The sequence below is a fragment of the Rousettus aegyptiacus genome, unplaced genomic scaffold, assembly GCF_014176215.1.
Source record: "Rousettus aegyptiacus isolate mRouAeg1 unplaced genomic scaffold, mRouAeg1.p scaffold_m13_p_3, whole genome shotgun sequence".
Lineage (NCBI taxonomy): Eukaryota > Metazoa > Chordata > Mammalia > Chiroptera > Pteropodidae > Rousettus > Rousettus aegyptiacus.
The window spans coordinates 132,042,409-132,066,593 of record NW_023416306.1 but is presented as its reverse complement, the minus strand read 5'-3'; the positions used below and the strand labels follow the sequence as shown (position 1 = coordinate 132,066,593).

At 39.2% G+C, this 24,185-nt stretch overlaps 1 protein-coding gene across 2 annotated transcripts in view; it reads right to left on the bottom strand.

The window, feature by feature from the left end:
• Window positions 1-24,185, bottom strand: part of ZNF609 (zinc finger protein 609) — a 178,542-nt gene that overhangs the window by 90,072 nt on the left and 64,285 nt on the right. The window contains exon 2 of one of the 2 annotated variants that reach the window (XM_036238383.1): window positions 22,485-22,859. The exons of the other annotated variant lie outside the window; for it this stretch is intronic. Coding sequence (XP_036094276.1) covers window positions 22,485-22,526 — 42 coding nt within the window. The 5' untranslated portion in view covers window positions 22,527-22,859. The remainder of the gene's footprint in view (window positions 1-22,484; window positions 22,860-24,185) is intronic. 2 annotated transcript variants of the gene reach the window in all.

Sequence of the window (24,185 nt, the reverse complement as noted above, 5' to 3'; positions counted from 1 at the left end):
GACTTTAAAAAATAAAAAAAATAAGACTGTCCTTAAAGACTGTATGTTTTAAAAGTCTCTAGAGGGCAAGTAGTAAGGTAGTATGGAACTGAAAGTCAAAATCCCTGGATTCAATGATTCATGGAGTGTTAGATGTTATGCAGATTAACCTCTCATTTTACAGATAAATAAAATGAAGTTCAGGAAAAGGAAGCTATTTGATGACTTGCCTAGTTACTTACAGTTAGTTCATTATAGACCTGAAACCAGAATCTAAATCTGTCCTTTCTCAATCCAGTAATTTTCCCATTACTCTACAGAACCACGAGTCCAAAGTGGCTACTTGCAAAATAAGGGAACTGTACTTGTTCAACATAGAGGTCTCTCCTCACTCTGTTCTAATAGAAATGAAACCAACAAAGATACAGTCTAAAACAAACTTTCGATATTGGGAAATCTTAGGCTTCTAACACAATTTCAAATTTTAGAAGGCAACAGGGTTGAATCCAGAGGAGTTAAGTATTTGACTGTATAGGTGTGATATTCAAAAGGTGCATTGAAATCATCTCCCCATTTTGGGGGAAACATCCATCAGTGCAAAATTCCAAAAGTTAAATATAAAGTCTAAGGCTGCGTTAAAAGTAAATTATATTCTGCATGTAGTAGAAAGAAGGGTAAATTGAGATAGAATTCTAGTTCTGCCATTATTTTTTATGACTTCAGGCAAATCACTTTTCCTCCTTAGAACTCAGTTCCTGTACATGGAAAATGGGAGAGTTGACTAATTACTTGTAAGATGCTTTCAATATTAACAATCTGGGCTTTGAGGACAAATATAGTACAGAACAATACAGAATTTTAGAATTAGCAACATGATTTTCCTCCTAAACAAGCTTCAGCAAGATCAGCTTGCTATCAGTTTGAGAATTGAGGGTAAAAAGAAAGGGACAGCTTGAATTATTAATTACTGAGGCTTAATTATGATTAACAACAAATACGTGCAACAGTTAACTTATGAGTGGATGTCTGGGAAATATTTATTCATGAAAATGAGACCAGATACAGGGCTGGGAACAGTAAATTCTCAAAAATTTATTGAATGAATGAACATATAAATGAATTAATAATTATATATGTTTATTTTTTTAGACAGATCGATCTGATCAAAGAGAACTTTTGTCAGCATAGAAGTGAGCTTCTTAGAGTTTGGCACTATAAAGAAGAAATACACCAGATATACTGTACACGAAAGTGCTAACTAATGTAGAAGGCAAATGTATTAGTTTACTGTAACTGCTATGACAAACTACTACAAACTTAGTGGCTTAAACAACATAAATTTATTTTTACAGTTATGAAGGCCAGAGTCCAAAATTAGTTTAGCATGGGCTGAAATCAAGTGTCAGTAGGGCCAGGCTCCCTGCTGTAGGAGAAAATCTGTTCCTGGACTCTTCTTAGAGCTTCTGGTAGAAGCCAGCATTCCTTGGCTTGAGGCTACATCCCTCCAATCTTCAAGGCTAGCATCTTCAAACCTCTCTCTTTTCCATCTTCATATCACCTTCTCTTCTGTATATTCAAATCTTCCTCTGTCTTACTCTTGTAAGGTTACATGTGACTGCCTTTAGAACTCCTAAATATTATAATCAAGGATAATCTCTTCTTAAGATCCTTAATCACCACTGTAAAGGTACTTTTTCCATGTAAGGTAACAGTCATTTACAGGTTCCAGAGATTAGAATGTGGATATCTCTTGGGGGAACCATTTTCTTTTCCAGTTTAATATGGTAGACTATGAAAAATGGCAACAGAGTGGAAACTAGAGTCTAAAATAGGTCTTAAAGTAGAGGTTAGGAGGGAAGAAATACAGTTTGGAAGAAGAGGAAAGGTGATTGAGGAAGAAGGGTGAGTGTGAGGTGGAAAGAACAGCATAAACCAGAGGTAGAAAGGGGTGTGCTGTGCATAAACAAAGGTAAATATTTATTTATTTGGGGAGGGGACCTAGAGTAGAAAGTTTCAGCAGGGGAGAAGTAGAAAATAAAATTAGTTATATAGCGACTATTTTTTTGCACAGGTCTATATTTACCAATTGTGTGCTGAGGGGCCTTGGGGCAGCACAACAAACTCAGAAAGGGATTGTTAAACATTGTAAATTTTTGAGGGAAACACAGTATTTCTCAACTGTAGGGCACCACACAAACTACAGGATAGTTCATAGTTTCAACATTAGATCACACTATATCCCTTTTGATGATGTCATATCTTCTGCAAAAATGGGTTTTCAACCGTTGTGATGAAAAGCAAGTACATAAAAATCAATGTGGGATGGGTATCCAATGTGACTCCAAAAGTCAAAAAGATGTGCAATTCCCAACAGGTGCACATATCACCTTAGTAACTGTGGTTATTTAAGAATGAAATAAAATGTATTTTGGTGTCGATTTTTCAACAAAGTTTTGATTATGGGCAAAAAAAATTGTTTTTCTTTTAATTTTGGGTATTATTTTTACAAATAACTATTATGTTGTTAGACCGTACCTATTAAGTTGTTTAGACCAAATATTTAATAAATAGAACCAACAGATGTCTTTTGACCTAGGTGTGGTATGAAAAAATTACTGAGACATGAAGAACATTGACAACTAAGAAAGTTTAGGAACCTCTGACATAGGGCTCTATGATTAAATTTGAGCTTCTGAAATATAGTGAGACACACAGTGTCTAGGACAGTGATAGACACTAATAAATGTTTGTAGAAATGAAGTGACAAATGACCTTAACATTCAGAACCAGGAAATTTAATTTGATAGTGACAGCATCACGGCAGAGGGAGAAGGAAATTTAATTTGATATTGAAGGGGAACTAGATGTTGTTAGCACAAGGATCATTTCTTTTTAAATTTCCCGATCTCGAATAAGAGAGCATCTTTTAGTCAGGCTGTCCTACTAAAACCATAAATACCTATTTTCTCTTGAATACAGCTACATCAAAAAAAGTTGAATTGAATACCAGTGCAGAATACACATAAGTTACAGGATGAGTTACGGAAAGCAGACATCTTAAGAGTATCACACAAAACTGCTTTTCTCATGGTAAAATAACCTCAGTAACAAAGCTTGATGATTTTATCTAAATCTGGGCTAATTTTTCTTGTCTCAAAAAATGTAACATGAAAATAAGATAAAAAAGAGTTAACTCAATTTAAAAACATTAGCATATCTCAAAATAATTTAGGATTAAATACAAATGTTTCTTTTGGATCCCTTGCTAAAGACAGCCTAGAATACATGTATTTAACACCATAGATATCAAAAAAAAATAATCAGAAGGCTTAATGAAAAGTAGAAGTCCAGAACTTTGGTTTCACTTTCCATACTCATCTACTAAATAATATTAATGAATGATGATGCTACTATTCTTTACAATAGATTTGAACATGGCTTCTGAGCAAGGCCACTGGGAACTGTTTTCCTGGTATCTGTTGCTTTGAGACATAGATTTACCCTTAGTCCTCTCAGAATGCCTTTTGAAGAATTTAAATAAAAGATGAGAAGAGAAAAGGACACAATGGGAGGTACTGTAGTTAAAATTGCGGAAGATAAAGTCAGACTACTCAGATTTTAATCTTGGTCCACAAATTACCAACTATGGCAAATTTCATAATTTCCTAAAACTCGCTATGTGCATGTATAAAATGGGAATAAGAAATAGTTCCTACCTCATAGAAACGATGTGAGATGTGTTCTAATCATTTAGTGGCTGGCATAGTAAAGATCAATAAATTAAAGCTTAAAAAATTATACCAGAAAGAAAGAAAAAAAAAAAAAACCCAAGAACATTCTGTGTGCATTTACTTCATTTGCTTTTTAGCTTGGAAAAGCCAGCGTAGTTAACTAGCTGACTGATGCTACTTCCTTCTTGACTGTCAGTGATACGCAAGGAAAGGATGGCTTATTAATACATTCTATTTCTCTAGCATTACCCAAAGGTTAATCAACAAATTCTGTTCAGAGGGAGAAGTATTAAGATAACACAATTACTTTTGATGCTATCTCACAAGGAGACTCAATGTAAGAGCAAAAAGGAACGGTGTAACCTCAGCTTGGGGAGAGGGCACACTTTGTTACACATTCAGCAGAAGTACCTTCCACCTGCTTAGATTTGTTAAACTTTCTGCATTTATAAGAAAAGATGCTCCTTGGGGAAAAGCTGTGTGGGGATTGATAGGAGATTGTCCCAGAAGATTTCATAAATTATCTCAAATATAGAGCATGATTACTTTCACTACTTTACTCATTCATTTATTCAACAAATATTTATTAAGCATCCTCCATATCTCATTTTCCTACAGTTAATGGAAATACAGGAAATGAAACAGATGAGGTCCCAGCTCTCATGGTGCTCTTACATTGTAGAAGTAGGGAGACCAGAACAAGAACATACCAAGAAAGGATAAGTGCCAAAATGAAAATCAAACATGATGATATGATATGGACTATCTAAATGGTTACTTTAGGTGGTCAGGGGAAGTCTCACTGAGGAGATGACAATTAAACTGAAACCTAGACGACTAGCAAGGGCCAGTCTGTGTTCCAGGCTAAAGTGGGGGGTATGTTTGGGGGAAGAAAGTTAGTAAAAAGCCCTAGAGTAGGAATGAGTTTTATACGTTTGAGGAACAGAAAAAAGGCCAGTGTGGCTGGAGCAGCATAAAGAGAGGGGTAAGAGTGGTACAGATAACATCGGTAAGAAAAGCTGGGTTACATTAAAGCCTTACAGAGATTCAGGACTTAGCTAAAGTCACACAGCTTGTTCCTGGCAAAGCTAGAATTTAACGCCATAGACATCTATCCCTTAAGTTCATGATCTTTCTAGAACACAACAGTTACCTTATTCATCTTTATGAATGGAACTTAGCTCAATGATTTAAACATAGTAGATAGTCAGTAAATGTTTATTGAAAGAAAAAGAAAAAGCCTAAACACCTTTGCACATCACTCTTCATTTCTGTTCTGGTCAGAAAAATATCAACTTACTCTCCAAATACTTCTGAACACACTCACTGAAGACTACTAGGATCTGTAGTTGTGATTCTCAATCTTGGCCATCTACTGGAATCGCCTGGGAAACTAAAAAATATTGATGCCTGAGTCTCCCACCCCCAGAAATTATGATTTCTGTGCTGGGATGAATATGGATTGGAATTTTTAAAAGCTTCCCAAGTTATTCTAATGTGCACCCTGAGCTGAGAACCATTATTTTAGAGGTTCCCAAATTTAAAACCATATGAACATTCAAGCAATTTCATCAACAGCTGCTGGGCATCAGGTCCATGGCAAAGTGATGGGAGACTAGAGTTACTAGAGTGAGGAAAAACAAATAAGTGGTTAACTATCTTGCTTCACATGGATAACAGATGATATTAAGAAATTGTGTAGTATAATAATGATATTTTGGTTATATAAGCAAATGTCCTCAGTTATTGAGATCATGTCGAAGTATATAGGAGAGAGAGATCATAATGTCTCAAACTTCCAAATTGTTCAGCAAAACAAATTATTAAAATACACATATAAAGACAAAGCAAATGTGGCAAAACGTTAACAATTATTGAATCTAGGTGGTAATCATTTTACTTAACTTTCCTATATATTTAAAATGGTTCAGAAAAAAAAAGCTGGGGGAGGAAAAATATCCTGTTACAATAAGTCCATTATGTTTGAAAAGCTATCTTGGTAATTTTTTAAGATTGAATTCCAGGCTCTTTAAAGAAAATGCCAGTTCATGCTATCCCAATTAAAAGTATAAAGTAAAACCCTACTTTTAAAATAGTTTCCAAATATTTAAAGTCTGTTTATAAATATTTCCTCTCAATTCAACTTAGCTAAGATCCTTTTCAGCCCTTAACTGCATAACAGGTAAACTTGTACACTCTAAGGAGTTTATGATGCTTCATTTTTCTGGGAATCTGATTTCCCAAAGCTTATCACTCAAGGCTTCTGTGCTATATCAACAGCTTCAGGCCGCCTGCCATGAAATAGTCCTCACTTCTGAATGACACTAAGAGATACCACCTATGACCTGGAAGAGTTACGTACTACTAGGCTGTAACACAGTTTCTCTCTACTAGCTCTCAAAAGCAGCTCAGAATCAGTGAACTGTGATTAGGGTCACCTGAGGTAAAACTAGGACATAGGCAATGCTGTCTCTACCACTCCCTCCTCTACCGACAACTTAGGACACTCTAATTCCAAATCTTGCTCCATTTCTTCCGCGTTGGTCCCTTTACGCACGTTTAATTTTAAGCTGTGAGTCAACTAAATAAATTAACCCTAATTAAATATGCTTAACAAACTGGACTTTTAAGAAATGGCTAGAATTTCTGGCTCTTAATGGTCTCTTCAAATCACATCATTCTGATATATATATCAGATATATATATGAGATGTATACATACACACACATATTCTGAAGTACCCAGCTATGGAGTCTCATTTGAAGTTCCTATAAAACCAAGTCCATATTTCAGACAGTTCACATGTCAGCCATTGACTGGTCAAGCTTACTTCTTTCTCCATGGCTAGTCCAGAAGACTCATTTAAAATGTCAACAGAAAATTACCTGAGTAAATGCATAGGTCAGTGTTCAAGTGGGTACTTACTGCCCTTCTTTAACCAAAACTCATAGTGAATTTTAAGGTACACAAAAAAGAAACTTAGCTCAATATTAAGGATGCTTATTCTAGTATCTATCTTATCTTAGTTCTCTTAAGAGATGTTCAGAATCACCATAGCAATGACTTCAAATACCTTGGCCAAACCTAATTTTCCTGGTTTTCCACTTCGCATTTAGTGCTTCTAAAATTAAAGACATTAGGGGTGGCTCCACAGTGTAGCGGTTAGCACGTCTGCTTTACATGCATAAGTTCCTGGGTTCTCGCCCCAGTTGGAACTACAGACCATATCCCAGGTGCGCCAGGCCCTGAGTGTGCCAGGCCCACCCAATGTGCCAGGCCCCGGGTGCTTGCAGTGAGCATGTGGGAGGAGACGCCCTGCCTTCAGGGATCCAGTTCTTAAGGGAAGACGGGTGACAATCATGGGTCAGGGGTGGATGTGGGGGAGGGGGAATTAAAGAGGGGAAAATAAATAAATAAAATTAAAGACATTAAATTCACTTATTAAAATGCTTATGTAACTTAACGGACATTCTTAGTAGCCAAACACATGTTAAGGGTAACTATGGAGCAGTTTGATAAATAATCAATGAAGAATTTACTTTATCTAGTAAAGAGACAAGCACTTATAAAATTAAGGAACTATTAGTGTATAAAAGGATATGTTTAGTAAGCAATATGCAGAGCAATGGATCAGAGACAATACTATCATTCACTGTACTCTAAGTGGATTGAAGCAAGTGGTTGAGTTTGACATGCTCTTATATAAGGCTGGTTTAATTAAACTCACATCATACAGACTGAAGGCTCACTGAAATGGGTATACTTCTCTTCATTTGCTCTACAACAAAACACACAGACCCTGGTTTCCCTTGTGAATATGAAAAAATATCACGGAGAGTCAATTCTAACTAAAGGATGGATACTATTAGGCCTGAAAACAAAACAAAATGCTTTTATTTCAGGTGTTGTAAAAAGTAAAACTAAAGTCAAAATAAACCTTTACTGTTTGCTCTCAACCTCTAAACGTTAACCTCTCCCTTGTATTAATCACCTCCCAACTTAAATAAGACCAGAGAAGCAGTGATACAACACTCAGTGTATAGTACTTACAGTTCCTCTTATGTGATTATTTTATGCTATAGTGCATTTCATAACAAGCAGCTTTCCTGACCACAACTCTCTTCTCTGAGTCACTGGGGCAATTATTGTGACTATCACTCATTTGGCTCCTATACTGTTTGCTGTCGTTATTTCCTTAATCCTGTTTATAAGTATTGGTTGTCCATCCCCTGCAATTAGACAATTAAGACTACAGAAGTGACCTTATGTCTCTGCATAGTAACTGCTCTCTTCCTCTCTCCCTCTCTCAGTCGCTCTCTTTTTCAAGGCAAATTATCCGCCCCCACCCCCTAGCCCCCCAATATACATACACGAAGCTGCTGCTAATGTTAAGATTAAATTTTTGCTGGCTTCTGTTTCTGAACCAAAAACTGAAGTTATTGTTTAATTATGACAATAATAAGATTATTGCAAATAAATGAAGACTGTAAAACCCCTTTCCTACTTGTCTAGCACCATTAGTTCAATTTGGAAAATTTAATAGAATTATGTAGAGTTATCTCAGCCAGGAACTCAAAGAAAGTGTGTGGCTGTGATAAAGCGGGATTATTAGTAACATATGAGCACAAATGTGGATGTCATATTAGTGCCTCCATCAAATTAAATAATATAAGCAGTCAAGCATTATGGTAAGATGACCAGCATTGAAGTTATACACAGACCTAGGTGATAAATCAACTTCTGATCCTTTCTAGTAGTGGGATTTTGTAAAAGTAAATGTTTCTAAGTCAAAGTTTCTTCAAATGTAAAATGCAAATAGTTATATCTACTTGTCCAGGTTGTTGGGAGATTATCAAGGTAAGTTATTGCCTAGCACAGTCTACTTTGAAGGCACTCAAAATAAATGATGGCTATTATTACTAATTACAACTATTTTCAGTGAACATAATTTTTACATTTATTTAGCCATCAATATTCATCAATATACTTGGTACTGTGCCAAACTGAGAAACAGACTGTACTTAAGAGAAAAAAAGTGGACCCTGGAGACTGAAAAGGATGAAATGAAATTACTGGTTTTATAACAGGATGTGGGATTTATTCTCAGGAGTTTGCAAGAAGTTTGGAGAGTTGTGAAACTCAAAAGGATAATTCTGATGTCAGATGATACACTGTTAAAGATAATATCAAAATATTCACAGGCAGCAGGAGGTACACCCTTATCTCACTGAAACTTGAACACAAACTCTAGTTCTTAAGGTAGCTTAACAAAAAGGCACACACTAAGCCTGCTCTAAAACATAACCAAATAGCTTTCACCCTCACAATACCCAAACACAATATTGTTTGCTTCCTGGTCCTCAGAGGAGAGGAAACATAACATTAACATTTAAACTGTTACCCACGATAGGCTTTTGGCCATAAAGCCTTGGTAGGTACAAGTTTCCCTCTAGAGGTGGGTTCTGAAAGAGTCAGAAATGAAAATTATTGTGAGAGAATCCATTTTGCTTGATAAAAAAGGAGTTAGAATACAGAAATCGTAGGTCTTAAGTAATCGAATCTTAATAAGTAGCATTATTAATTTTTTAAAGTGAAGATTGATACTATTTTAATTTGCTATGTTAACATTGATACAATAAGAAGGTTGGGCAATGGGAATGAAGCAACGAGTGAAGAACAGAGGAGGACCAGCCCTCACAAAGATTTCTCTAGAAGAGAAAGACTGACGAACAAGAAAGTAGTTTTAGGCAGTGTAAGTGCTATTACAAAAATAAAACAAGGTATTGGGTTAGACTACAAACAATTGGGAGATGGTACCATTAGATTAGTGGGCCTGGAAGAACTGATGGCTGAATGTTGAGTAAGCCAGGTATTAGGAGCAACTGAGTTGAGGGACCAACAAGTGCACAAACTCTTGAGACAGGACCAGATATAAGGCTTGTACGGTTAGTTTAAGAATGTGGAACAGTGGTTATGGTCAGTTAAATAGGCAGACATGGTCAGATATCTAGGACTTTCTGGACTTGGTAATTTGTATTTTATTTTTAGACTATTTTAAGCAGAGAAATTAGTGAAATTAAGACTATGATCAAAATCTAAAGATACTGTTTTCCTTTAAAGTTCACGGGTTCATATAAAAGCCTTTCAAAGTCCATGAAAATTTTACAGAGAAAGCTTATGACTTAAATTAAAATACATTCTATGGATTTCAGTCCTCTTTTACCAGTTTCTATTCTTTGTTCCCCTAATCTAGTCAGTTAAGAAATTCTGGGAATTTCTCCTGCATAATCAACATTTATTTTTTTCCTTTTGCCAAGCATCCAACTTTACACTCTTTTCCATCTCTTATTCTTTTCCTCCCCTTTTCCTAAACACGTGCTCATGTGTATGAATGCACAGAGACGGGCAAATTAAAGAGATAACACTGTAGGGACGTGCCTGGGTTTTCTGTGTTAGAATCTAAGTAATAAGCATGAAAGAGTTTTCATTTCCAGGGATAGAAAATAAGGGATTCACCGTTTAAGAGAAGAATATGAATAAGGAATAAACAAACTCTATCTAGATGGAACAGCATCTAATGGGTTGAAGAAAACCAAAGGATCGTTTGTTGAAAAAAACAAAACAAAAATTAAGGAGACAAGAGAAAGGGTGAATGCAGTAGCATATAGTTACTGTAGATCCAGGACAGAGTATAACAACTAATATGGTGTAAGATATGGCTACATAAGCTCCTATTTTCTTCTACTCTGTTTATCAAAACCTTTTGCTTCTTAAAAGGCCTGATTAAAAGCGTAAGTCCTTAGAAAGGCTTTCTGTGATCCTACCAAATCAGAATTTTTTTCTCCTTTCCAGTCTATTTGAACTTCTATTTACCTCAACTTATTCTGTCTTATGTTACACTGTTATTCTTATGAGTACTATTATCCATCTAGCTTCCATCACAAAAGGGGTAACATGAAAGGTAGAATACCAAGGAAGAGATCTGTGAAGGCACTTCGTAAACCGGGAAAGTTTAAAAAAATTCATTTATTCAGTTAATATTTGTTGGGCAACTACTATGTGCCAGACACAAAACAGACATGGTTTGTGCTCTCATGGAGCTTACATCCTTGGAGGTGCTGGGCAATGTTAGCAGTCATTATTATACAGTTGACCCTTGAACAATGAGGGGGTTAGGGGCGCTGACATCTCCACAGTCAAAAATCCAAGTACAACTTTTGGCTCTCCCAAAACTTAACTACAATCATCCACAGGGGGTTGGTTTCAGGACTCCTATGAATGCCAAAAGGTGTATATGCTCAAGTTCCTTATATAAAATGGCATCAAATAATGTATACAGTTGGCCATCTGCATCCGTGGATTTCCAACCACAGATTGAAAACACTGTCTTCGATCGTAGTTGGTTGAATCTATGGATGTGATACCCATGACTATGGCAGGCCAATTACATTAATTGAAAAAAATAAAGGTGTATAAGTGGACTTGTGCAGTTCAAACCTCTGTTGTTCAAGGGTCAACTGTAATTATCCATTACATATCCGATCAGATATTCATTACACTTCCTACTAGATACTTAAATTCTCTAGAGATCATGTCATTTTAAAATTCCATCCAATAATGCTTACTGTAACTGGTACACAGCAGGTGATAAATAAATGTCGGTGTTGGGAATACTTCACACAAAGTATTACTTCTGTTGCTCTATCACAGGGTCCCTTCTAAAGGTTCTGACTTGTCCACCAGTGGTCTCCCTGCTACAGACTCCAGGGCCTTTTGTCTGTTGCCACTCACCCACCTTTAATATTTGAGGTTTTCCTCCACCCCATCCCTGGATGACTAACCAAAAAGGTCAGCCTTTGGCTCTCAACTTTTTATCTCCAGGACTTGAATCTCACTATGATCACCTTTATTTTCATCTGTAAGCCATTGCACCTCTTCTTTCCAAACGGACATTTCAATTAAGGCAGAATAACAAGCACTTCCTTGGTCTAAAATGAAAATTTTACGTCTTTGAGGACCCACATTAAAACAGCTCCCATGGTTAGGGCCCAGCCTACAATTATCCTTTTGTAGCATTTCTTTATATTCTAGCCAAAGCTAAAGGGGTTTTACCTGCAAATGTATGAATTCCCCTGGACACTGAAAACACCACTTAGCAAACTAGCTTGATTTAAGAATAGAGGATTGGAAAAAGGGTGAAATCGAAAAACCTTAACCTCTTGGGTCAAGGTCCAAATGAAAGACTTGCTAACTAAAAGAGAATGGTGACAGCCCAAACAAAACAAAATAAAACAGGACAAAACAAGTGTTTTAGGGTTTCAAAGCTATACGAAGGACTCTGTAAAATAAAACTCTGAAACAAACCTCAAAAGTTTAGTTCAAATACCCAAATTTCCCCACATTGTATTCAATTTTAGTTGTCTATTTGAATTGTATATATGTGCTACACAACAAATATTTATTGAGCAGTTACTATGCGTCGGTCAAGGAAGATATGAGATGTGATGGTAGCAGAAAAAGAACGTGTGGCATTAAACAGCTAGACAATGATAATATGACATGGCGAGGGAAGTACAGGAATCTACAGAAACATGAAGGAGTAGTATTCAAACCCAGCTTTGGGTCAGCAAAGGCTTCCCAGAAGTAAAATCTATGCTGAGATCAGAAAAACAAACATGACAACAACAATAATAATATTCATATAATGCTTAACTTCCAACCACTATTTTGAGTATTCCAAATGTTTACCCATTAATTTTCTCAAGGACCTTATAAAGTAGGAACTGTATGATAATCTACCTTATACAAAAGAGATTGAAGCTTTGAGAGATTAAGTAAAACCAAAGTACACAGCTAAGAAGGGGCAGAACCAGTATTAGAACCCAGAAACTCTATTTCTATCTCTACCTCAAGATAAGAGGTGACGGGGAGAGGTGGAAAGAGATGGTAAGGGAAGGGGAAATGAAAGTGTGATAGGCAGAGAAACGTATGCATTAAAACTTAGAGAAAAGATACAGCAAGATTTAAAGGAAGTTCAGTATGGTGGGCTCCTGGGAGAAGTTAAGAATAAAAGTTTAAGAGAAACAGATTAAGCTGGGGTTCCATACACCTTGGATTAAGGCAGTCAAAATCAAACTCAAGAAGTATTAGTGTGTAATACAGCAGTTGGCTCTTAAGTAATTAATTCCCTGGTGTCTCTTCCTTTGAGACAGTCTTCTTATATATGACTACCAGAATTCAACTTCCTAAAATATTATTTTCATGATATCACTACCTTGCTCAAAAAGTTATTAGTAGTACACAACTGACTATAAAATTCATTCCAAATTGTTGAGCCCTAACAAAATGGTTTCCCTCTCTCTTCTCAACTATTTTTGGATTTCCACCAATCACAACCACAGATTTCAGCTACAGATAAAATTATTTTTTGCCCTTGGAACAAACACTCATTGCTGAATAAAAATTTCAAAGAAAGTATTACACTCTGTATCATACTTCAACTCACGGACAATATATTTATCACTCTTACACAATTTCACAATTTTGAGTGTGTGCAGAGGGAGAAGAGTGAATTTGAGCAAATAGAACCAGTACCTTAATATTTCTCAATGCTTCTTAAAATCACTGCATATATAAAAAATTTTTGACCGCTAACTAATGAAAAATACGTAAAGAACTATATTTCAGGTTTATTCAATGGCAGATATTTTAGCATTAAGAATAATATCTGACATACTAAATACCATAATTTCGAATGAATGACTCCAGGCTATTCCCAAGAGCCAGAATTTCATTCTTACCAAAAATATCATGAATGAGAAATAAATTTAATACTAAATTGTGGTTACTAAATTAGCCTAGATTTTAGGTCTAATTACCCTGTTCCCTCTTTAAGGTTTTTGATCTTTAATGTTTAAAAGTTCTATAGTATGTCTCATTCATTATAAATTGCATTAAATCCTTTTTTGAAAGCAGATAGGATATAAATAATTTTAAAAAATCAACTTGTGAATCAATACATACTAAACTAGTCACTACGAAAAAAAATCTCAATGACCCTATGTAATGTTGAAGAGGAATTTTCATTCAAAAGGCTAATCGGCTCTCTGTTCTGCTTCTGTAAATAGGCTTGCTGCATGGGCTATACTAGAAATTGACTAAAGACTCACCTTCCCTTTTGTTTGATCTAAGCAAAGAGCCTAACTTTTTGTACCCCCTAGCAACTCCCGTGCTTTGTAACACTTGGTAACTGCTAGTAACCCATTTGTAAAGCAATGTAACTACCTACAACTATAGCAACTCCCACTGCTTTGTATTGGTCTGAGGACAAATTAATCAGTCAGCCCATGCCAAAAAGGGTCTATTTAAGGAAAGCTGCAAATGAGCTCCAGGCCCAGATCTTCAGAGCACGAGCTCCTCTGGGACTGATGGCATAATAAACCTGAGTTCTCCAACTCTCCGAGTGCTGGTTGGTTTCTCACCGGTCTAATTTTGGATCTTTTCTGCAACATTTCTGGGGGCCCCAGCAAGATTCCAAACACACTGGCCCTTTGAGTTGCCAGACCGGTAGCTCAGCCAGGCTGGGGTGGAGGGGCTCTGAGACGAACAAGGAGGTGCGCCACCTGATGAGTATTCTGGGTTTTCTTTCAAACTGGCGTCCTGACTCCCAGACGGCTGAGTCCCCAACTGGACCCAGAGGAAGAACGGACCAACTCACCAGGAATGGCCACAGGATAAAGTAAGGTCTCAGGATCAGCTCCCAGTCAGATCCCATCTCCGCACAGAAAAGGAACTTGATCACCTCCTAGTCTTCAGTTAGAAGACATTGGTCAGGGTCTTCCCAGTGGGGAAGACATCAGGGTCTCATAAAGGGGGGAGGAGATATCAGGTTATGGCCTTCCAATAGAGGTGAGGCAATGTTTTAACCTGATGTATGAATGAGTGAATGAATGAGCAGTTTGGTCGACTTCATCGGTTGGGTATGAGTTTGTGGCTCCATGGCTGGGCATGCTTACAGTCCCCTAAAGGCTACAGAGTCCGTGTGAGCTCATTCTGCGGTTCTATGTTGTACGGCAGATGGTCCAGGGCAGCATTGGATTACTGTCCAATCGTAAGTCACAAAGCTAAGTCGACCAAACTGCTCATGTCAGGGGGCTACCTAGCGACTCATCAGTTCTTGTATCTACCTGAGTAACCTATCCCCCTTTTGGATAGATTTATTAACAAAGCTTGGAGCACCGATCACCTTTACCCTAGGGAGGTCCACCAGTCTCACTCTGAGGAATCAGCGTGTTCTAATGATGGCTGTGATTGTGCCCAGGGAGGACAAATGGTGTCTTTATTCTCCAGGAGGAAAACAAATAAATCCAACCAGTCTGCTAGAAGAGTTCCCTGCTGTATGGGCAGAAAAAGGGACCCCAGGTCTAGCCAAAAATCACACACCCATTGTGGTAGACCTGAGACCAGGAGCCTCCCCTGTCACACAAAGGCAATATCCAATGCCATGGGAAGAACACCTAGGAATTTGGGACCATGTCCAGCGTTTACGTGATACCGGAATCCTAGTTGAGTGTCAGTCACCTTGGAACACTCCACTCTTGCCAGTCAAGAAACCTGGAGGGATTGACTAACACCTTGTCCAGGACTTGCACACCATCAGCAATGCAGTGGTTACCATCCATCTGGTAGTCCTAAACTCGAACACCCTCCTGAGTCTCTTACCAGCTCAAGCAAGCTGGTTCACATGCCTCCACCTTAAAGATGCCTTCTTCAGTCTCTGGTTATCACTGGCAAGGCAACTTTTGTTGGCCTTTGAGTGGGAAGACCCAAACACCGGGAGAAAAATGCAACTGACCTTGACTAGACTGCTACAGGGCTTCAAGAACTCACCTACCCTGTTTGGCAAAGCGCTGGCCACAGATCTGACTGCCTTGCCTGGAGAGACTTTGAACTGTGCCCTACTCCATTAGGTAGATGACCTGGGCTGGCTAGCCCCATCCAAGGAGACTGCTGGAAAGGTACTAGAGCCTTGCTGGCCCTACTTTCTACCATGGGATACAAGGCATCATGGAAGAAGGCTCGAATCTGCAAAAAGGAGGTCAGATACCTTGGGTTCATCATCTCAGAAGGACATTGGGCACTTGGACATGAAAGGAAATTGGCCATCTGCTCAATACCTTTGCCAAACACCAAGCAAGGAATCTGTGAATTCCTAGGGGCTGCCGAATTCTGTTGGATCTAGATATCCCATTTCTCTGAGATTGCCAAGCCACTGTATGAGGTTACAGCTGGGTCTGGTAAAACCCCTCCTGGAATGGGGCTCTAAACAAGAAAAAGCTTTCAGAGAAATAAAGAGACTCTTAATCGGCGCCCCAGCATTAGGACTGCCGAATGTGACATGGGACTTTAACCTCTTCATACATGAGAAGAACCACACTGCACTGAGGGGCCTCACACTAACAGTTGGGCCAGGGCAATGCCCAATTGCATATTTGTCCAAAGGACTAGATCCAGTGGCTGCGGGATGGCTGCCATGTCTCCGGGCCTTAGCTGCCATGGTAATCCTGGTCAGAGAAGGGGACAAGCTTACGCTAGGACAAAATATAAACGCAAAGGTCCCCCATGCTGTAACTTCATTAATAAATAATCAAGGACATAAGTGGCTGACCAATGCCAGAATAACTCATTATCAGGGACTGCTTTGTGAAAATCCAGGAGTCCACATGAAACTGTACGTACACTGAATTCTGCTACATTTCAGCCTACTGAGGAGGGGCCTCCCGACTACGATTGTGAGGAGGTCATGGATAAAGTTTACTCAAGCAGGCCAGATCTGACAGATGTTCCTCTTCAGGACCCAGAACTGGTATTGTTCACAGATGGGAGCAGCTTCATCCATGAAGGACAGCGCAAAGCCAGCTACGCAATAACAACTACCAATAAGGTAATCAGAGCTGAGGCTCTGCCAAAGGACTGGTCATCACAGTGGGCCAAAATATGGGCACTCGTCCAGGCACTGTGACAGGCTGAAGGGAAACGGGCCCAAATCTACTTCGACTCAAGGTATGCCTTTGCTACCTTGCACATACATGGGGCTATTTATAAAGAGGGGGGATTACTGATGGTGGAAGGAAAGGAAATTAGGAACAAAAAAGAAATCCTCCAACTGCTAGAGGCAGCTTGAAAGCCTTCTACAGCGGCATTCATTCACTGCAAGGGCCACCAGAAAAGAACCGTCTCTGTCAGTAGGGGAAACCAACTAGCAGACCAAGTAGCTAACAAGGAGCTGCCCACCAACCGAGTGCCACAATAGGTTCTAAGTCAATCTCCAAGGTTTTCCTGGCACCAGAATTGCCTCTATCCCCAAAATACACTAAAGCAGAAGAACAATGGGCTTCAAGTGAAAGGGGAAGCAGGAGGAAGGAGGGCTGGTGAGAGCTTCCAGATCAGAGACTATTCCCACCGTGCTGGCAGTTAGTTCAACTAGTAAAACAATACCATGAATTAACTCACCTAGGGAAGACTTCTTTAGAAAACCTGTTAGGCCACTACTATTTTATACGCAGACTCCCAACCCTGTGCGTTCAGCTCAGTGCTAGATGTGTGACCTGTGCACGAAACAACGCTGGCCAAAGGCCAAGGTTTAATCCAAGGGTGCAAACAATTAGAACTATGCTACTCGAAGACCTAGAAGTGGACTTTACTGAAGTCAAGCCCTGCCGGGGCCATAGATATCTGCTTGTGTTAGTTTGCACCCTCTCCGAATGGGCTGAAGCTTTTCCTACAGGCACTGAACAGGCACGAGAAGTAGCTAGGGTCTTATTAAGAGAAACTGTTCCAAGACATGGGCTCTCCCTTTCTATAAGATAAGACGATGGACCTGCCTTTGTGTCTGAGATAGTTCAGACCTTGTCCAAAGCTTTAGGGATCAAATGGAGACCCTCAATTAATGACTTACCTAGAAACATCCCAACACCTTCAGGCCTTAGGGAGAATCCTCTGCCACATCGCTCAAGAAACTTCAGAAATGGCCCCCTATCCTTTTAGGGAATTGGGTCCATACCTTTCAGCCAGGAGATGAAGTACGGGTTAAAGATTGGAAGAAGGAGCCACTCCAGTCAAGCTGGACAGGCGCTCATACTGTTTATTAGCTACTTCTACTGCTATTAAAGTTGCAGATAACACCCCATGGATCCACCATACCTGGGTAAAGAGAACGACACCTCCGGAAAAACGGGAGACTTGGACTTAAGAGCCTCTTCCTGATCGGTCGCTTCAAATCATGTTCTGGAGGCAATAGAAACCCTCCTGAGATATTTGGCCCTGCTCTGGCCACCCTGGAAGCTGGCTGGACTACGCACGGCAGAAGCTTGAAGATCAATCATGCAGACTGTCCAGATGTACTGTTATCCTCCTGTAGCCCTAACCCTCTTTATTATACTTGTCTTGCTGCTTGCTCTAGGTTTGACGTTGGTAGCACCCTCAAACTGGACTCTGAGTCAAAGGATTACTTTTGCCCTAAGTAGTCTATGTTGGGATCCTCTCAATTCTTACATGTTCAGGCTAAACTCCCTTTGGTACGTTTTTATGGTTCTAGATTGTCTGATCATTATTGGTTGTTTTGCTAATTCAAGTAGGATGACACTCCTAAAGACTTATTTTCCTTCTCCTCCTGCTCTGCCATGTGTGGGGCACCAGTCTCCCCACTTCCTCTTTCCCTTGTACCCACTGCATGCAAAGGTACAGGATGGGGAGGGTATAACACTGCCACTGGCTTTACGTCTGTAACCGGTCTACCCACAAGGTGTGCTCTAAATGCTACACTCTGCACTCATTGGGGATTCAAACATGGGATGGGGTACATAAAAGTTAAATCTGAAAGCAGCCAATCCTGCCAAGAGTCTAAAAAATTAGGGGAAACTTGGGCATGTTGGCAATGGACCTCAGACAAGGAAAAGGTCCATAACCATGCAGAGGGCTCAGCAGTTGGAGAAATTGTCCAATGGTTGCATAATTCAACCACACCTAAACCTACACTATCTCCTGGGCCCCAAAGCCCACCTGTGTACGATCAGCTAAAGGTCACCTTGAGCCGAAGCCTAGGGAAGAACCTCTTTATTGACCGAGCTGAGAGGATAGGCCATGAACTTGGTGTTACTAAATGCTGGGTGTGTGGAGGAGCACTCATGAGCAAGGACTGGCCTTGGAAGGGAACTAGCTTAGATGCCTTTTACCTCCTTCAGTGGAATCACATGCTGGTTCAACATAAAGAGGGTCGACCCAGGATCTGGATCCTCTCCTCAGATGTAATAGGAGAAGAATGTCTTGGCCAGATAGGTCCAAGATATACTCAGTGAGTTGGAGAGACTCCATGTAGAAGAATGCTATTTTTAAATCACATGGATCTAAATTGGTGGCCCAAAGTTCCCACCTGGTATTGGGCCACTGACAGCGCTATAACTCCTCCTTGTGCCACTCTTTCAACCAAAGCTCAACTGTCACAAATTGTACTATAAAGGAAGGCATGGTCCAAAACCCCCTCTGTGCCATCCCAGCTATTGGCACATTCTGGGAAACCCTCAACTCCACTAGCCCCAGGATTTGGAAAGCGCCAGATGGGCTCTTTTGAATTTGTGGGAAGAGGGTTTATACCCAACTCCCAGCAAACTGTAAGGGAAGTTGCATCATTGGGATCATTCAACGTGGCTTCTTCCTCCTACCGGACAAAGGAGAAAATGAGCCAAGTGTTCCCTTATATCAAGACTTACAAGCGAGGACTAAGAGGTCACTCGAAGAAGAGGGACAACAAACATGGGGAGAGGATGAATGGCCACCCCACTGTATCATCCAATACTATGGCCCCACAACTTGGACCCCAGATAGAAGCAGGGGTTACTGATCCCCCATATACATGCTTAATCAAATTATCAGGTTACAAGCCATGCTAGAGATCATTACTAACTGATGGCCTCAGCCTAGAACTCCTTGCTACGCAACAGTCTCAGATGCGTGCAGCAATATATAAAAACTGTTTAGCTTTAGATTACTTGCTAGTGGAAGAAGGTGGAGTATGCGGGCAGTTTAATGGATCTGATTGATGTCTCCAAAGAGATGACAATGGTGAGGCTGTAACTGAAATAGCTGGTTACTAATATTAGAAAAATAGCTCACGTACCCATCCAGAGTTGGACAGGGTGGGACCCTAATAACCTCTTTGGAGGATGGTTCTCTACCTTCAGGGGCTTTAAGACCTTAGTTGGAATAGTAGTCCTCTCCCTCAGGGCCTTCCTCCTTCTCCCTTGCCTGTTGCCTCTTGTTGTCCGGTCAATTATGTCCCTTATAGAGGCTCTAGTAGAGAGAAAGACTGCGGCAAATATCCTTATGCTGTGTAATTACCAGCCCCTGGCCCATGGAGATCAAGAGGTTCATGCCTGATAAGAATTTAAAGAAGCATCAAAAAGGGGAAAAGAGGAATTTTCATTCAAAAGGCTAATCGGCTCTCTGTTCTGCTTCTGTAAATGTGCTTGCTGCATGGGCTGTACTCAAAATTGACTAAAGACTCACCTTCCCTTCTGTTTGATCTGTCTAAGCAACAAATGTAACTGTTAGTACCCCCAGCAACTCCCGTGCTTTGTAATACTTTGTAACTGCCAGTAATCCATAGCAACTGCCACCCTATGTAACAGTTTGAGGACAAATTAACCAATCAGCCCATGCCAAAAAGGAATATAAGGAATGCTTCAACTGAGCTGGGGGGCCTAGGTCTTCCGCACTAGCTCCTCTGGGACCCCGGGTGTAGTAAACCTGAGTTCTCCAACTCTCCGAGTGTTTCTCACAGGTCTAATTTTGGATCTTTTCTGCAGCAACATTACAATTGTTAAACACACTGGATAATGACTGAGTACTGGTCAGTATGATATCATGAAGTTAAAAGACATTAAATACACTGGTATTATGCCAAAGACTAGTAGTGTTAAGTATTGGTGGTGAGTGGGGAAGGTGAAAATTTCTATGTTAAATTTTTAGGTTTGAAAAATTGACCATTTATTTAACCTTTCTGTAAAAAGCAATATCTGATCATCATAAGGGTTAAATGAGTTGATGTATAATTAATGTATATGAAGCATTCAGAATAACACCTGACATTTTAATAAGTGTTATTGCTATTACTGACAGCAGATTAGTTGTGGTAGTAAAGGACTTGTATAAATAGTTAAAACAAACACAGATCCAAAAGTCCCAAATATAAAATTTAAAAAAAATCAATACAGTTTACAAAATAAAAAATATAAACAGGAAGAAAACATTAAAACAATTATTTAGCACTATTATTCTACTTCGAAGAATTTACCCAAGACAATAATGCAAATGAAGATGTAAGAATCGAGATGTCCTCTGTAACATTATTTATATCTAAGAATCTATCCATAAAAAATGTAGATTAAATTGTTTATTAAAAGCAACTGAAAAGGTTTATTTACAAATAAAACAGCCCTAAAAGTTTAACATTCGGAAATGGTTGGATAATTTATGATACACTGTGACTTTGGAATATTTAGCAATAACTAAAAGACAGTCTTTAGACCTCACCAAATAAAAAATGACCAAGGCATAAAATGAATTTTTCACAATAGCTTTTATCCCCATAAACATTGTAACACTGTGGATTTCACCATCACTCCAAATTGCCTCACCTCTAGAATATTAAATGACAAAATCTCTTTGACCATATCCCTATCCCTCCTCTTTAAACCAGGGGTCCCTAACCCCACGGCCATGGATGGACTAGTCTGTGGCCTGTTAGGAACTGGGCTGCACAGTAGGAGATGAGTGATGGGCAAGCAAGAGACGCTTCATGTGTATTTGCAGTCACTTCCCAGTGCTCTAGCATCACTGTCTCAGCTCCACCTCAGATCCTTAGGCATTAGAATCTCATAGCAGGAACTCTATTGTGAACTACGCATGTGAGGGATTGCAAATTATGGTGGCCTTAAAAATATGTTTGAGACACTTCAAATCTCCATATGTTCTGGATTAAAATCAAGGCAGCACATCCTGAGACTGCCACAAAAGCAATGAAAAGCCTGCTTCCATTTCCAACATCCTATCTTTGAGAAGCAGGGTTTTCTGCAGTGACAGCAACCATAACAAGATCATGGAGTAGACTGGACAGAAGCAACACACGTTGGGTGTCATTGTCTCTCATCACCCCCAGATGAGACCACCTAGTTGCAGGAAAATGAGCTCAGGGCTCTCACTGATTCTGCATTATGGTGAGTTGCATAATTATTTCAATATATATTACAATGTAATAATAACAGAAATAAAGTACACAATAAATATAATATGCCTGAATCATATTGAAACCATTGCACCCCCAACACACAGCCAGCCAATGGAAAACTTGTCTTTCATGAAACTGGTCCGTGGTGCCAAAAAGGTTGGGGACCACTGCTCTAGGCCCTTGGTCCTACAGGTTCCTTACAGTCCCTTGTTCTGCACAGCTGGAAGACTCCAGTACTTTGACCTCTCAATCACATTCCAGATTCACCCTGATCCTGGCCAACACTTCCCTCCCCACTCAGCCTGACTTTAAGACTAACCATTTAAATTAGGATCTCATTATGGTGTATTTCACAAACCACAACCAATTCTGAAAAAAAAAAATTAGGAGACTAATATATGGTTGACAACATTTCATTTAGTCAAAAAAGGATAATAAAAATCAAACACTATCATCTATCATCATAATTTCATAAAAGGGCCTTTAAATACCTTATGTAGGGAAGGCAATCTCAAAATAAAGGACAGTGCCATCCTAGGGAGAAAGAGAATAAAAACAAAGTAATTTTTCAAATGTAAAATATTTTTAATTTTCGAATTTAAAAAGTTTCCTTTTTTTTTTCTGTGTAATTATTTTCTTTGCGTAAAGAAGTCAAGTTGGAAATCTGTATTCAGTAATGCCACCAGAACTGAAGCTTGAATGTCAATTCAGAATTGTCAGAGAGAACAGAAGGGAGTTAAGGGACATTAGTCTCTGCCCTTCAGCAGTACTTGAACTTTTTCCTGAAGGGCTGGAATGGCAGACCTTGTCTGGAAAAGGTTGCAGGGCCATCTTCCATCACTCAACATGAAGATGACAAAATATATCTGAAAGAGAATTTGAAGACCACTAAAAATAGGCATACCCTGTTTTAAAAGAAATCTTTTGGAACCTCTTCCTAGAAGATATTTTTTTTCCACTGTAGGACTGGTTTTTCCTTACTCTTCTCCTTTAGATAATCTGCCCCTATCCATACCAACCTCTTCCAGGGCCACCTACAATAACTGAATGGACTGTGTGGGTGTAGGAGGATGAGAGGATTGAAGACCTACACCAGAAGAGAACCACTAAGTGATCTGAGTTAAACACCTTTTTGAAAATTTGAAATGAGAGATGGAGTATGAGTTAGATTAGTGGCTCTCAACTTTTTGAATGTAACATATAATGAAAATTACACTTTATTTCATCATCTCTGACTTGGACTATTATATTTCTCTCCCAATTGGTCTCCTTGTTTCTACCCTTGACAACCATCAGTCTATTCTCAATACAGCAGCTAGAGTAATCCTATTAAAAACAGTAAGACTTTACTTCCAGCCAAGATTATATAATAGAATCAGATTTACCCTCTTGCCTAAAACAAGGACAAATTCAATAAAAATATATGAAATGCTTATCAAGACACTGGACCAGAAAACAAAAATAGTGATCCCTGAGAGATGAGAAACAAATGAAGTAAGCTCTACAATTGCCCCAGCTTACTGCCTAAGAGAATTTCTAGGTCCCTGGTGGGGAGGGAAAACCCAAACAGAACCCAGCAGAAGAAAGAGTTAGAGTGTGGAGGGGTCAATAAGCTAGAGTTTGCAGGGCAGAATACAATAAGGCAAAATGCTGTACAAATTCTGGAGATATGCAGGCAGAGTCCCCCCTTCAAGTTATCAGCTGAGTACTAGTCAGCACACATGTGTGAGGAAACAACCCAAGGCTGGGATGAGAACAACCCAAAATAATTAAGAGGAGGAAATACCTGTAGCTCACATAGGATAGGGGGTAGTTTCTGTTCCCACTACCAGAGAAGAAAACCTCATAATTCACAGAGCATCTGACAGAGTCCATATGAGGGTTTGGCTTTAGTGTGGAAAAATCCTGCTGCTTTGGTCCTACCTAAGGAAGCTTAGAGGATAAATTGTTTCTGAGAAATCTAACCACAACTCAGAACAAAGCCCAAGAATATTTAAAGTAATAAAAAAAAATGTCCAGCACAATGCCTGGCATCCAATAAAATATCTCCAGGCATGCAAGGAAGCAGGAAAATATGACCTGTAATGAGAACAATTAATCTACTGAAATCAACCCAGAAATGACATAGACGAAAACATTAAGTAATCATGATAATAATCTCTATATTCAAGAAGTTCAAGGACAGATTAAAC